General features: G+C 28.5%; 1 protein-coding gene across 1 annotated transcript in view; it reads right to left on the bottom strand.

Annotated features, from left to right (window-relative positions):
- The window catches only part of LOC129967080 (collagen alpha-2(IV) chain-like), a 79,903-nt gene that overhangs the window by 10,002 nt on the left and 53,189 nt on the right, over positions 1-16,712 (bottom strand). Inside the window, exons 10-30 of the mRNA XM_056081746.1 lie at positions 16,019-16,096; positions 15,731-15,847; positions 14,318-14,371; positions 13,625-13,687; positions 12,156-12,200; positions 11,676-11,795; positions 10,839-10,929; positions 10,213-10,506; positions 9,740-9,862; positions 9,061-9,239; positions 8,751-8,841; positions 8,502-8,617; positions 7,660-7,837; positions 7,007-7,198; positions 6,241-6,348; positions 4,089-4,202; positions 3,824-3,985; positions 2,766-2,936; positions 2,349-2,627; positions 1,407-1,582; positions 324-567 (exon numbers count right to left, since the gene is read on the bottom strand). Of these exons, the coding sequence (XP_055937721.1) occupies positions 324-567; positions 1,407-1,582; positions 2,349-2,627; positions 2,766-2,936; positions 3,824-3,985; positions 4,089-4,202; positions 6,241-6,348; positions 7,007-7,198; positions 7,660-7,837; positions 8,502-8,617; positions 8,751-8,841; positions 9,061-9,239; positions 9,740-9,862; positions 10,213-10,506; positions 10,839-10,929; positions 11,676-11,795; positions 12,156-12,200; positions 13,625-13,687; positions 14,318-14,371; positions 15,731-15,847; positions 16,019-16,096 (2,995 nt within the window). The remainder of the gene's footprint in view (positions 1-323; positions 568-1,406; positions 1,583-2,348; positions 2,628-2,765; positions 2,937-3,823; positions 3,986-4,088; positions 4,203-6,240; positions 6,349-7,006; positions 7,199-7,659; positions 7,838-8,501; positions 8,618-8,750; positions 8,842-9,060; positions 9,240-9,739; positions 9,863-10,212; positions 10,507-10,838; positions 10,930-11,675; positions 11,796-12,155; positions 12,201-13,624; positions 13,688-14,317; positions 14,372-15,730; positions 15,848-16,018; positions 16,097-16,712) is intronic.

The following is a 16,712-nucleotide window of genomic DNA, read 5'->3' as shown; positions in this document are numbered from 1 at the left end:
TACTTATTTGCCCTTTAAGATATTATTTTAAACCTTTCAAAATGAATACTTCTTAGTCATTTAATAATTAACAATGCAATTTTAACAAATTTCATTTTTATTTTTCACTGACAATTAATAATTTCAAAATGATTTTAAAACTTATTTTACTAATAATGGTAATAGTATTTATAATATAACTATTATAATTTTATAATGCATTTCAAAAATTACTTTAAAACTCAAAACTTAAAAAAAAAAGTGTTTAAAAAAAACGGAGAACATTTTACAACAATAAACAAACAAATAATTTAACTTATAGAGTAAAACAGAGATTTCTTTACCTGGTGGTCCAGGATATCCAGAATCACCCTTTTCTCCTTTGAAACCATCTAAACCTGGCAAACCAGGAGCACCAAAATCACCTCTTTCTCCTTTTGGGCCTGGAAGACCTGGTAATCCTGCTTCCCCAACCTCACCTTTGAGTCCAGGTATTCCTGGGAAACCTGGTTCGCCTTTCAATCCTGGTAAACCTGGTTGTCCAGGCAATCCACGTGCACCAGGGAATCCAGGTAGTCCAGGTAAGCCCTGAAAATATACAAAAGTGAAGTAACATAGCCTCTCTACTTTATAATATAATATTTATAACATCCCATAAAAAGGAACAGTACTTAAACATTTAATTAATTACATTATATAAATATTATTATTTACTTATGCTTAAGACTTACTGCTATTAATTTAGCAATACTAGTTTTAAAACACAACAATTTATATAAAGAAAAAAAATTTAATGAAATTACTAACATTTTGGATTTTTATTAAATTTTAGTGTTAACATATAAAAAAAGGCTTTTTAAAATCATTAAAAATCTTGAAAATATGATGACAGAAATTGTTAATACTTCTTACAGTAAAGTTATACTTTAGAATCTCGATTACTATAATAGCAATTTCAGCAGAACTGAAGAAGAAATTAGATTTTTCACTCAGTTTATTTCATACAAAAACATTTATTAAAAACTTAAGTAAACAATAACATCCATCATATAAGAGAAGAGATGAAGTCTAATTATAATAGCACTTTTTAAAAACTACTTCATTAAAATATCTTATGTCATAATAATGTGACATCTTTTCATGGCTTTAATGCCACTTATTTAGGAACATGTCATAGATTGCAAGTTTTGGGATGTAAAGATATTATTTATATCTTCAATTTACAGCACTGGTTGAATTTACCTACGATAAAAAGCATTAGAAACATTAATTTCTTAGTGCTTGTTTAAAATTAAACATTATTATTGAACTTTTCTTTAAATAATTAATCACAAATAATAATTTTTGTTATTTTTATCTTTCTCAGGTAAGAAGCAGCTTCTTACCCAAGAGTTATACATGAAAATTTTATTTATTCTGTTACTTACAGATTCTCCCTTATTTCCAGTAAATCCAGGTAATCCACTATCACCTTTGAGTCCAGGTAAACCAGGAGGACCTGGTTGTCCTTCAAAGCCGCGTTCTCCAGGTGGTCCAGGCAAGCCTGGCAAACCTCTTCCAGGTAATCCAGCATCTCCTTTTTCTCCTGGGAAACCATCTAGACCTATTTAATTCAAAACATATTGAACCATTAATTACATTTTTAGGAAAACAAATTTGATTATATCATTCAAATTTCATATCAGAGGACATAAGGTATAGAAATTAACTAGAAAGTTGATAAATAATATGTACATGAAGAATTATATATTTTACAAAGCTGATTTCTGATAATATATTAACTCATATATTAATTAAATGCTTTATTACGAAAATCAAAAATATTTCCAAATTATTATAGTAGGTAAAGAATACACCACTGAAATTGCTTGAAACTAAAATAATAATTGAATAAGTTTCCATTTCTCTCATAAAAAAATGTATATATATTTTAAAAAGTATCACTAGTCAGTAACATTAATCTCAAAACAATATATATTTTTCATTCAATGAAAAGTCACTAAGTCCTAAATTTTCATTTTCAACACTTTATCATCATCTTTATTTAATTTTCTACAGTTTGATATAACTGACTAATTCCCTTGACTTTCCATTGTTGAGTAATAAAACTGTCATCAAGCCATTCATTTTGTAATGAGGGAAATGTTTAAAGTGATCATTCTTTAAAACAACAGTTTTGGACTTGACGATTTACTTAAATGACGATGATATACAGGTTTAAGATCCTGCATATAAAAAAAAATTCTGGATTCAAAAGTAAGAGACATAACTACTTTCTAATTTAATTAACAAATCTATTTTATAAATAACACATCTTACTATAAATTATGAAATCATTAAATATAAAGAATATGAACTTTTTATTTAACCTGGTGGTCCTGGATTGCCAGGAAGTCCAATCAAGCCAGGCAAACCAGGTTCTCCTTTCTCTCCTTTTGCTGCAGAATCTCCAGGTTGACCCTTTGCCCCAGGGAAGCCTGGAAGACCAGGTTCTCCTTTCTTGCCAGATGTTCCAGGGAAACCATCAGTACCAGGTAGTCCAGGAAGTCCTCGGTCTCCTTTTTCTCCCATGAGACCAGGCAGACCATCTAAACCAGGAGGTCCTGGGGCTCCTGGAAAACCAGCGATTCCTCTTTCTCCTTTCTGGCCTGTAATGTAAAAAAATTTCTTTGTTATAAAATTAAATAGTATGCCAAAAGCTTTAAAAAATTAATTAAAAGCCTTAATTTTTTTTAATTAAAATTCTTTTAATATGCATATTTGGCCTTTCATTATTTTTCTTTTACCTGGAACTCCTGGAAGACCATCTAATCCATCTTGTCCAGGTCGTCCAGGTGGACCTGGAGGACCATCTAATCCTGGAAAACCTGGAAGTCCTGGTAATCCTGGATCTCCTTTTGTGCCTGGTAGACCTTCAAAACCAGGAAGACCAGGGTCTCCTTTTGGGCCAGGAATACCTAAAAATATGAATAATTTTTTTTAAAGCCTAAGTTTATTTTACCAATTTTTTTAGTGGATCCAAAATATGAAGATGAATACTTTTTATCTCAGAACTAATTTTAAATTCTAATATCAGTAAATACACACACAAAAAAAATTAATAATTTTTCTGCAACTTGGATGAAATTGTCCTCTCATTATTTAGTGAAATATGAAGGATTATTGTCCAGAATCTATAAAACTCTGATTAAAAAATGCGAGAAATTTTGAAATTATTTTTTTTAACTAAAAGAGTTAGACAATGGTAGAATATGTCATAAAAAGTAAAATTCAATAATCAAACTTTAAAAATAATAATAATTCAGTTATTAGGTTACAAAGGGGAGCCCAACAGATGGCATATAAATTTATAAATAAAGACACATATCGAGATTGTAAAGAGATAGTATTCTGATGAATCATAAAAATTTGCCTTTGTCAAATATGAAAATATAAACATATATTCCATTAACTCCATGGTCTATATCATGATATATGGTCTATATCACTATAACTAAAAAATATTTCCAAGTAATTAAATGCAGTATACAATTAACATATGTATGAAGTAAGATGACGCATACACCTCTTTAGAATAAGTTTAATAGGAGAATATTTTTGACAATAAAAACAGGCAAAAAAAAAAAAGATTAATTAAATTTCAAAGGAAGCTTATATTTTTTATCTAAAAATATTTCCATTTCTAATCTTTGTTTTGTAAAAAAATCGAATTATTAGTTTTGGGAACATAACAAATCAAATTTACATATTAAAAAGGATTTCAAAATTTTATTATTATTATTTTACAGAATCAAATCCTAATAATATCAAGTCTTTTACTCAAATATGAGGTAATATAATGCACCTTTTTGTCCATCAAATCCTCTAGGGCCTGGTTCACCAGGAGGTCCAGGCAATCCTTCACGTGCAGGTTCACCTTTTTGACCTTTGGAACCTGGGAGACCTGGCAATCCAGAATCACCCAGTTCTCCTTTTATTCCTGGGAAACCAGGTAAACCTCTCTCTCCTAGGAAAATGATTGATTATAAATTAAAAATTTAGCAAAATTTCAAAAACATATTTGAAGATTGTAACAAGAAGTAATCCTTGACATGAAGAAAATGAAGAACCTTGTAATCCAGGAGGTCCTGGAAATCCTGGATCTCCTTTAGGTCCTGGAAATCCTGGAACACCTGGTGGTCCTGGTCGTCCTATTCCAGGTAAACCTTGCTCTCCTTTAGAACCTGAGAAGAGAAAGTATAAATAATTTAGCACAATTGAATTTTTTTTAAATATAATATTAATGGATTTCAATATACTAAATTTTTTGGTGAGAATATGCAGATTTCAATCAATATAAGAATTTTGCGTTCAAATGATTCAATAAAACACATCTGAAAATGAGCAAAATATCAAAATAGAAATTGTAAAGAAAGAATGTTTAAATGATTCCTACTGAAGAAATGTAAAGAAATTTTAATGCAATACAATGCATATGTTTCTGAATATATATGCTAGTTTTTTTGTTTGATTTAATTATTTGTATTTTCTAGCTTGTTGAAAAATTCGGAAAGCAAATTTTTCAGTATCAACAGATATTACATAATAGAAAAGTACACTATCTATCAATAAATATTTAGACACCCAAGCAAATGAGGATATATGCGGTCCTGATCTCCATCACACCATCTATACTTAATATCATGTGGGAAACAGCATAGGCATTAGTCACATGCAAGATGCCATGAAATTCAGAGCTGTTTGACTTCAAGAAAGGCGTAATTGTTGGATATCATAGAAATGACTGGTCCTTAAGGAACATATCTAGTGAGTTAAACATTCCAAAATTGACAGTGGCTTTTGTGATTAAAAAGTGGGAAGTGAGTGGTGATTGTCGGAATATGCTTCGACCCAGCAGACCCATGAAACTAAGAGAGAGACCAATGAATGCTGTCCAAAGAAATTTTGAAAAAATGCCCCAAACCAATGGTTTATATATTTCAAGAGTTCCAACAAGCATCCAGGACTGTTGTTTCCATAAATATCAACCGGAAGGAAACACATTTGTTTCGTTTCCATGGTTGTGCTGCCAACCATAAGCCTTTGATTATAAAATCCAACTGCACTGCTCGGTTCAGGTGGTGCAAGACACGTCAAAACTAGACCATAGAATGACTGCAAACAAGTTCTCTGGAATGATGAATCAAGGTCCAACATCTACCAGTTAAATGGCAAGAGTCTGGGCTTGAAGTATGCATGGAGAATGACTTTTGTCACTGCATTGTGCCAACAGTAAAGTTTGACAGTAGTGGAATTATGGTCTGGGGAGGTTTCTTGTGGTATGGACTGGGATCCTTGATCCCAATTCATGGTAAGCTTAACACTAACTACTACTCCAATATTTTAGATAACAATGTGCTTCCTACACTGTGGCAATTTTACAGGTTGAACCATTGTTATTTCCAGAATGACAACCCCACTTGTCATGTTGCGAGCTCCACCATGGATTGGTATGATGAAAATGGGATGAACTGACAGGACTGGCCTTCTCAGAGTCCAGACTTGAATCCTATTGAAAACCTCTGGGACGAGTTGGATTGCTGAAAGGGGTGCAGCAACATTCCAAAATCGGAGAAAGAATTTATATGCCTTCTCCAAGCTGAGTAGAAGAAAATACCACTATCCATCATCGAAACACTTGTGGAAAGCTTGCATCGGAGAGTAAAGACTGCAATTGCTTCAGGTGGAGGCTCCACCAACTCTTTAAATTTGAATAAATTAAGTTTATATCTTTTATTACAGGTGTCCAATTATTATTGGTAGATAGTGCATATTAAATAAACACATAGAATACAAATATTCTAATATGCAGATCATACATTTTCAATGCAGAAAGAGGTAATATTTATACTAGATACTGTACTAATTGGAGATACATAGCCTGTGAGTTTTAAGATTTTGGAATCATTTTTAAAATTACATATGCTATGTTACTAATTTTAATTCATTTGTAAAAATTTAATTATTTTTAAATATAAGATATAATGTTTTTTAACAAGAAACTTGTTGTACAAGATTTGTAAAAATATAAAATATATTTTTAAAAAATTGAATTTCTTTTTCATCTTAAGATTGTAAAATAAATAAGAATTTACCTACTATCTAAGAAATATGAAAAAATCTAATTCAATAAAATGCAAAGAAAATATCTGCAAAACCATTAGTTCAAAAATGAAGTGTATATTTATTTTAATAAAAAATATTCAATCTAAATGGACTCACCTTTCAAACCTGGTAAACCAGGTAAACCATCATCACCCCTTGGACCAACAGCTCCAGGGAATCCCATAGGTCCAGTACCACCTTTATCTCCTCTTGGACCAGGCAAACCTGCAGAAAAGAATTAACAATGAACTATGAATTGTCACATTTAACTTAATTTGGTCTTTTAAAAATTGTTATTAATTTTTAAAATAATTATTTGCACAAATAATATAAAATATAATATAAAATGTATTGATTTTATTTTAAACTTTGAGTTTTTAAAATGCATTTTGATATCAATAAAAATATTTGCAAATTTTATTTTCCTCCGAAACAATATTTAACTTTATAAGATAATTTTTTTAATTAATATTTTTCAATATTTTTTAAGTAATAGGCATATATTATTTCAAGATGATGTTTTCAAATATTCATATATTGATTTATAGATAATAAAATTTATTTGGTAAACATAGAGTTAAAAATAAAACTCAGACAAATCTAAAAGCATCCTTATTCTCCGTTATATCCGAATTAACATTATGAAGTATTAATCATAAATTAAAATTTTTATAAATCTGTACTAAATAAAGGCAATTCTGTACCATATAAAGATTCTTCTTCATATTGTTTAGAATGAATATAAATAAACTAAAAATTATCTATTATAAGTGAGAAAAAGTTCTTGAATTTTAAAGTTCTTTTTAATCTCTTCCCACATTTCTCATCATTAATTTATAATTCAACTTAAGCTAACTTTACATTAAATATCAACGAATATTACCTCTAGGGCCAGGAGGACCAGGTAATCCATTATCTCCAGGTTCACCTTTTTCACCTGGTAATCCATCAAAACCTGCTCTACCTTTAAGTCCAGGGAAACCTTGAAGTCCATCAGCCCCAGGAATACCTGGAGGTCCTGGAGGCCCTCTTGGACCAGGAGGCAGTACTATGTCTTCTTTGGGTGGCAGTGTTCCTAAAAACATTGTGGAGAGAAAATGAAATGTTATTTTCATATACAAAAGAAAGATGAAGCACGCATAAATTCTTCATTTGAATAAAATGAACTAAGGTACAATGAGGTAAAAGAGAAGATTTCTCATCTTATTTTCAATAATTTCTAAACTAAATTTTTTTAGCCTAAAAAGGAGCATAAACTTAATAGGATAGAGTATTATATTTTTATATTAAAAAAAAAAAGGTCTAGAACTCAAAATGGCATTTTTACTCTTTTTGGATAACATAAAGTTGAACATTATTATATTGCATAAAAAAGCACAGCAATGTATATATATATATATATATATATATATATATATATATATATATATATATATATATTACATCACAAAATATAGTGTAGTTATATTTTTTTCTTCAGTGAATTGACATTTAAATATAACTATATTTGTAAAATTAAGTATATGAAAATCATACCTGGTTCTCCTTTTTCTCCTGGTAGTCCATCCAAACCTGGTAATCCAGGAGATCCATGTTCGCCTCTTTCCCCTGGTGGTCCTGGAATGCCTAAACCTCTGTCACCTTTAGGCCCAATTATACCTGGGAGACCTGGTGCACCTGGCCTGCCTGGTGGTCCTGGGAAACCTTGTGCACCCTAAAAACATAAATGATGAATGTTTATAAAATATTAAATCTTATTATGTAATATTTTTGAAGAGTTTGATAAGCAAAATAATTTACAGTATTACATCTTTGTTGTTTTAAAGGTTTTTGTAAATATTTTAAAAATTTGCCCTAACTAATATTTCAATTTAGATTTTATTTTGTCCTAATATGAAAATATAACCCTTTTCTTTCTTTTTTTTATAAAAAAATTCTTAAGTATGGCAATATCTACTTAGTGAGTTTTAAATAAATATTTAGTAAAACACACTAGTGATGCAATATACTTTAATTGCATTCAATATATTTAAATTGCTCTCAAACATATATCTACAATAAATGTTAATTTTCTTCCAATTAAAAAATGTCATAAGTAGGCAATCAACTCTGAGACAGTTTCAGATAAACTTTATAAAATATACATTTGATGTTGTAGTGGAAAGCTTATAAGCCAGTTAACACCTACGCTGCACAAGCAATTGCTTTTGTATTGTGGTCATGTTACTGGGCTGCGAATCACAAGGTCCCAGGTTCTATCCTTACTCCTTCCAATCTGCCACAATGTAGAATTTATTTTAGTTATAGTTCCATAAAAAAAAAAGTAACTGTTCCGAAGGCTTCCAACCATCTGTACTTTAATAATCATTGAATCATACCTTATCTCCAAATAAACCTGGCGGCCCAGGTGGTCCGGGTAAACCTGGTGATCCAGGTAAACCATCACGTCCTGGCAAGCCAGGGAGCCCTTGGAAACCTGCTTCACCTTTATCACCTGTTACAGTACAAAATAAAAAAATAAAAATAAAAAAATTAAATCATTTTTTTCTTTTAAAGAAATTAATATTATGAATGATTTTGCTTTTATATTTATTTAAAAATCAATAAAATAAAATTAATTTTGAAACCTTTATCTCCCACAACTAAGTCAGTAGGTATAACTGCTGGAGGTCCTGGTTCTCCTTTAAGACCATCACGTCCTGGAAGACCTGGCCGTCCCTAATATGAAGGAATAATATATTTAACTAAAAAACATTTTAAATTAATTAAGTTTGACAGTAAAATTAATCATTGGCCCATTATACCCATGCAATTTTATATAAATTTAAAATAGAATCAACAAAACTTTGAAATTTCTTGTTTTCTTTTTCAAATACAATTTTAAATTCAGAATAAAACTTTTCAAAAAATCTTTATAATAAAAACATGTTTACTTACTTCATCTCCAGGTGGTCCAATAAGACCAGGAAGGCCATCATCACCTTTTGGCCCAGGTGGCCCAGACAATCCTGGTTCTCCTCGAAGACCCTGTAAACCAGGCAAAGCATCAAGACCTCTTTCACCTTTTTCTCCTTTTGATCCAGGTATGCAAGAAATACAACTTCCACCTTTTTCTCCTATAAAACAAATAGACATCTTTTATTACCTGCATTCATAATATTTGAAAATATTATTTCCAAATATTATGGAATATAAATGTATTAATAAAGATTTATTGGAGGATGTAATAGACTCGTTTTGTTACCTATGACAATTAAACAAGCAAAAATAAAGCTCCAATCAAAATTTCTTAATCATACATTTGATAATAAGGTAAAAGTAAAGATTATACGATGTGCACGATTAATTTTAATCAGAAGATATGAAAAATCAACATAGATAAGACCATACCTAAAAAAGTCCACATTTTACTTCTTTTAGAAATAATCCATTGCTATAAATTACTGATTGTAATTTAACTGCTTAATTAACCAAATTAATTATACACTGTATTAGAAAACAGTGCTGATAAATATTCCAGCCTTTTTTTTCAAGTAATTATTTTTTAAAACTTTAAATAAGGGAAAGATAAGAAACTAAGTAATTAACCTACTTCAATTAATTAGAATGCATTTACCTTTTGGCCCTAATAATCCAGGTAATCCTGGGCGACCTGGCAAACCAGCAAATCCTCTTTCGCCTTTTGGACCAGGAAGTCCAGGTGCTCCAGGAATACCTTCCACTGTATCACCAGGTGCACCTTAAAATAAAGAAACATAGAATTTTGACAAACTCTTCAATAAATATAATTCTTTTCTTGGTATGGGTGAAAATAAAAGAAAACAAATACGTTTATGTATGAAGTTTGATTTGAAGTAAATTTGAATACATTTATTTAAAAAAATTTGAATGAAAAATATTTAGAGATTAGTTATTATTATAGATTATATTATTATAGTTAGTATTATAATAGATTTCATTAATCTATCTTAAAATTGAAGATTTAAAAAAAATTGTAATTTAAATTCATTCTAGCATTTTTGGAATATTTCAGTTCAAATAAATATTTTTAAAATAATCAGAGATAAATTAAATGATAAAAAATAAGACCTCTCTCTCCTTTAGGTCCTCTTTCTCCTTTCTGACCAGTTAATCCATCTAGACCAGGGCTGCCATCCATTCCACTGGGGCCCATTATGGAAAGACCAGGGCTACCCTTTTCACCAGGTTCTCCTTTAGGCCCTGGTGCCCCAGGTAATCCAGGAGGACCTGACAGACCTTCAAGACCAGGTAAGCCTGCATCACCCTTTTCTCCTTTCAAACCTGGTGGACCCTCTCTTCCAGGTGCACCAGGAATACCGGGACCACCTGGTGGTCCAGGCGGACCACGAGGCCCTATTTCTCCTAAAATAGAATAGATTATATATTAGCTTTTTTTTCCTTAGTTGGATAGATCTAAGAGCTCTCAAATATCAAAAATTTAAGAAAAAAAATATTAAAAAATTAAGGCTTATACTGAACACTGCAAATCTGGATGCCACATCATGAAGAATTATAAAATATATTCATTACATATTATATTCATTCACTATATATTATATCAGAAAACAAGTTGCAATGCATTTAAGCAATAAAAAAATCCTATCCATCAAAACAATTTAAAATAATTAAATAAAAAATTATTTTAATAATTTTAAGAGGAAGCAACAAATAAAACTAAATGAAGTGTATCTTACCTGGGATTCCATCAGTTCCAGGATATCCTTGGGGCCCTGTAATACCAGCAGGACCTGGGGGCCCTGGAGGACCTGCTCTTCCTTCAATACCCTAATAATAGATATTCAGAAATTAACAAAAAGTTATGCATCACAAGTGATCCTAATCAATATTTTTATATGCTGTTGTTCTGTATTCATAAAAGTTAACTCCTTTCCAAATCAAATTTAGCTATACTCTTTTTTCTCTCTACATCTGCCAGATTTTTTTAAGACTATGCAACTATGTTCATTTTTTATTATTATTCAATAGTTATCTGTCTGCATAATAAACATTTCTTTGGTCCACTGCCTGGTTGTCATTTTCTTTATTATACTAACTGATTTAGACAGAAAATTTCACTTTTTGTATTTTTAAAATGATTAAGGTTGATTTTTAAGAGTTTTTATTTTAAAGATTGTGTCAGAGAGAAACATATGGAAAGTAATGATTTAATTGCCTTGAAAGCTAATTGCAATAAGCAGAATTTTCACACTGAAGATTTTATAATCCCTTGAACTGCAGTTTATTTTCAGTCAGCACAGCTGAAACAGATTTTAAGAGGAGGTACCGATATAGAAATGTAATGTTTTTCCCCCCCTTAAATAAAACTTTTCATAAAAAGCATCAACTCTCAATAACTTCCAGTGAGTGCAGCTCACTATTGTCAGTTTGTTCAAGAAAGATCATGAAGAGCTGGACCTGTTATTTTAGTTTGAAAAATTAACAAAATTTATTGCGATTTTAGTAGGATTGTAAAATAATTTTAAAAACAAGAATGAAATTTTTAAAATAAAATACTTAAATTAGAAACTTACTCCTGGTGGACCAGGTGGACCTGGAAGACCTCTTGGTCCTGGTATACCTGAATCTCCTGGATCACCTTTCATACCACTTAAACCATCTAAACCAGGAAGCCCATCTTCACCCCTATCTCCCTGAGAAACAAAAGGAAATGTTAAATCAAATACTTATTACAACAAGTATCTTAGTTAAATTTAAAGTTATCAAAAATAGAAAAACATAAACTAAACATTTGTAATGACTGGATGAAGAAAATGCTTCAAAAATTGAAGCATTTTAATTATATGTTTACAAAAAGGGGGGAAAACAATAATTCTAAATTTAAGCTGAAGTAAAGAAATGAGGATTTATGATTTGCATTATTCCTGATTTATATCTGAAAATTAATTCATATATAATTTTATTCACTCTTATATTCTAAAAAAATATTGGTATAAAATGAAGCATAGTAAGTTTGAAATACAAAATTTAGTGATTAAAAAATACTTACTAACCTTAAAACCTTGAGCTCCAGGTGGTCCTGGAAATCCATCTTTTCCCTAGAAACACATAAAATTAATACATACAATTTATTTATAAAATGCATTAAATATTTTCACAAAAGAGCAAGTTTTATTGTAATCACTTTTAAATTACTAACTCGTTTTTTTGTTTTGTTTATTGCAGTTAATATTATTTTTATTCTTGTGTTTTTGCATGTGTTTAGTAGACAATACATGCAAAATTAACAATTTTATGAAATTTCGCTGTTTGTATTATGATAAAGATTAAAACTTCCATTTTGATGTAGAATAATGGTTTATAATTTTAAAAATTTACAAAAAAAAAACCCTGCAAAGAAATTCTGTGACTTTTCAAGAAGATATTCAAATTTCATTGAATGTAAAATTTATTTGTTCAACTGATGTTGTATTATTTACACAACAGATGATACACCTTTCATACTTATTACATTGTGTAATTTTGACATAAAAAGATAAAACATAATGTATAATGAATACTACAGTGAGGTAATTTCAAATCAGTTGCTTCCAAAAAACCTAAATAAGCGCAATTTTTAAAGATTTGTAGAAAATGTGAATCGACTTCACCATAAAAAAAAATTATACGTCTATTTACTTCTTTAAAATAATTAATAAGTCTTAAATCTCTGCTAAAGGCATTTTCTTTCCTACTTATTCATATTTTGTCAGTTTTGTAATTATCGAATTGTAGTAATTGCCCCACTTTTTAAATTGATATTTTATAATGTGAAACAAATATAATTTTATTTTGTTAGAAGGTCTGTGGTCTCAACAAAAATGCATAAACAGCAAATAAAAAAAGCATTTGTCATGCACTTGTACATTGCTTTCCTTGCCAAGAAGTTTTGTAAGTGATTTAATTTGGCATTTGATTTTGTATTAATAAAATACTAAAATAAAACAGTTTACATATTGCTTCCAAAATGAAGTATTCGAAATGTCTACTAATCTAAAATTTGCATTATCCAACAAAATGAAAAAAAATTAATATAAAGAATTCAATATTAGGAAATATAACATGAAAGTTTTTGTATTTACAAATCTACTTTAACTAAATGTTCAAAAACTATTTTTTATTCTGACAAGGAACCTTAAAAAGTGCTCCATTATAATTCTTTGATCTAAGGAAATATAATTTGTATAGACCAATTTCAGTTCATTACTTTGGATGGCTTAGATTGATAAATTAGAAATTTCACAACATGGAGTATTTTTAAAACTATTTAGAAGGCTCTGTAATCTAAAACAAGTATCAATCAAAATTCTTATAAGCTCAGGATAGCATAAAATTTGTACCAACTAATCTCAGCTTTTATTTATTCATTTATGTCTGAAAATTTATATATATATATATATATATATATATATATATATATATATATATATATATATATATATATATATATATATATATATATATGCAACAACGAAAGTCTTACTCTTGGTCCAGGATAACCAGGTAGTCCCTTCTCACCAGTCATACCAATATCACCAGGTGGTCCCTAACAATAAGAAAAGTTATAAAATTACTTTCTTTTTGTTAACATCAACTATGAAATAAAAAAAAAGTTATGATACAATTATACATATATATATATATAAAGAATAGGGGGAAACAACACATATGTATAAATAATGTCAACACCTTATCTAATTATTTTTTTTTAATTTTATAATATGTAATTACTTTGATTATCCATGACACTTTTTAGCTTTACCAGTGTAAAGACATTTTAAGCGTTACTTTCTTTGTTATAAATTTCTTGTTATTAAACATATGTTAACTTAGTTAAAATGTTAATTATGAAATAAATAATTTATAAGATTTTTGAAGATTTCATACATTAAGCTGAAAATTCTTAGAATAATATGAAGCAATAAAATTTCCTTTTGTTTGGATTTTAACTGGAGAGAAACTTAAAGCAAAGAATTCAGATAGTAAAAAATAAAATAATTTAAAGTAAGAAGAAAATTATGCATTCTTTATAAGCATATTTAAGATTCAATAATAGATCTTTCTAACAGAAATTTACAACAGTTATTCAAAGTTTGGGAACAAAACATGCTTATTTAATGGCCAGGAACAGAAATGTAATAACAATAATAGAATTAACAATATGTTTTTTCCTAACCATTAGTCCAGGAAGTCCATTGAAACCTCGTTCTCCTCTTTCTCCAGATTCACCCTAATAAGGGGGAAAATAATGTTACATGATTATAATCATAAAAAAAATTATAATAAACATTTTTAAAAATAATTTTCATTTATTGAATTCATTAGTAAATATATTTTACAAGTTGTTTGATCATAAAATGGAACATTCAATATATGTTATGATTAAGTACGTACACATTATCTAAGAAATATGCAATTAATTATACAATTAATATACAATTTGTTATTTAAATTTAATTAAACACAGATTCCTCCAGAAAATATTATTCAAATATAAAACAGTTGGTAATAAATAGAATTATTTCACCATATCCATATATTCTTAATAAAAATATGTTTATTACAAAGAGAAATACAGAACATGAAATATATATTAAATCTACAAAAAAAAAAAAATTATATACAATGCATTTGAACTATATATATATAAAGCTGTAATCCTATTATGAAAAAAATGTACTTTTATTAATAACATTATTACTTCAAATTTTATCATTTTAATAGATTAATCATATATTTTTAAAAATCCATGCTTTGAAGTTGCTTTATTATTTTCATTAGTATTTATGGAAAGTAAATCATAAACAAGAAATAATATAAAATGATTAAATATATGAATATTTCTGGGTTTTTTTTTTTTTTTTTTTTTTTTTTTTTTTTTTTTTTTTTTGCTGAATAAAATTAATAAGAAAAAAATTAAGCTCAATTCCGTCATTTCAGTTTTTAAGTAATTAAACATTCTTCATCCTGAATTTCTGATGATCTGAGTAAGGAGCTACTTAGTATTTTAATTAAATTGAATACAATTTAGTAAAAACTGCAGTCCAAATGACAAATTAAATAATATATATGTAATAATTTGTAATTAATTTATGCACTGAAAATGATTTCCTATTCATTTGAAAACTCTGTCTTCAATGTAATTTTAATTTCGAAGTTCTGCAGGCTATTCTTTTCCACATGAAACCAAAGTGCTTAACAGATTCCCTTCTCACTCTCACCCCCACCACTTTCTGCCTTTCTATCCCACACACTTGGACAAAGGCATCTTGACAATAGTTAATAATTGGGTTATTTTCTTAAAAGAGTATGAAAAGTATGAAATCATTAAAAAAAAAATCAATGACTGCTGCTTCAAATCAAGTTACATATATATATATATATATATATATATATATATATATATAGCAAAGAAGTTATAAAGTAATTAAAACAAATAAAAATAGGAAATTAAAAAAATTGTTTTAAAATTTGATATGCAATTCAAAATGTGTATATAATATTATGAACTATACACACATTACCATGGTTAATAAAATAAGCATTAAAAGACAAATTTTTACTGAAATAGTTTAAATTGTAGAATTACTTTCATTCCTTTTGGGCCAGGCAGTCCTGGAAGACCAACAGTAACACCTTTCTTTTCAAGGAAATAGCCATCACAAGCACCAGGAGGTCCAGGAGGTCCAATCAAACCTCGTTCTCCCTAAAATGTATATATAACAACAATTAAGTACATAAAAATCATACAATAAAAAGTAGAATATCAGATATTAAAAAAAAAACTTTTTACAGCAATCTGCAATACATTCTCTTAATAATATTAACATCAAATTTAAACCATGGAACTTAAAAAAAAAAAAAAAAAAAAACTTACCCTTTCTCCTTTCAATCCTTGAAATCCAACACCCATGTTACCTTTCTCCCCACTAAGTCCTTGTTCTCCTTTAGGTCCCTAAATCCAAAAAATATACTAAAGTCACATAATTATTGAAATAATAGTTTGCATACTTTTATTATTTTTTATAATAAGCAAGGTTAAACTAATTTATAGACATTTTTGAAATATACAGTTATAGTTAATACCTTTTTTCAAACAAACACAACAGCTTTTTTTCCACGGGCATTTATCTCAACCTCAAAGATTTTGAAGTGGGGAGGGGGTTCAAAATCTATTAGACATACATTATAATGCAAATTCTAACATAAATTTATGTCACTATGCAGCACATGGTGTGTGTGTGTGTGTGGGGGGGGGAATGGAGCCTCAAAATAATTCTGCATTGATACTTTCATATGTAAAAGAGTGAGAATTAATTGTTTAATAAATTCATTTTTGATTATAATTTCATTTATGTAAACAATTTATATTTAATGTTTTGGATATAACGAAAAAAATTTTTTATTTATTTTTTCACGGAAATTTCATACTTTAGACACATATTATACAATGAACTTTTCCAATGTGCTTGATGAAATTGCTATTGTTCCTTTTTAAATACAAATTATCTGCAATTTATATAAATAGGAATATTTTCCTGATATATAATATTTTCCAATATATTATCTGA

This window comes from Argiope bruennichi, chromosome 4, assembly GCF_947563725.1.
Source record: "Argiope bruennichi chromosome 4, qqArgBrue1.1, whole genome shotgun sequence".
Lineage (NCBI taxonomy): Eukaryota > Metazoa > Arthropoda > Arachnida > Araneae > Araneidae > Argiope > Argiope bruennichi.
Note: the sequence above shows the minus strand (reverse complement) of the source record. Positions and strands in the feature narration are given on the sequence as shown.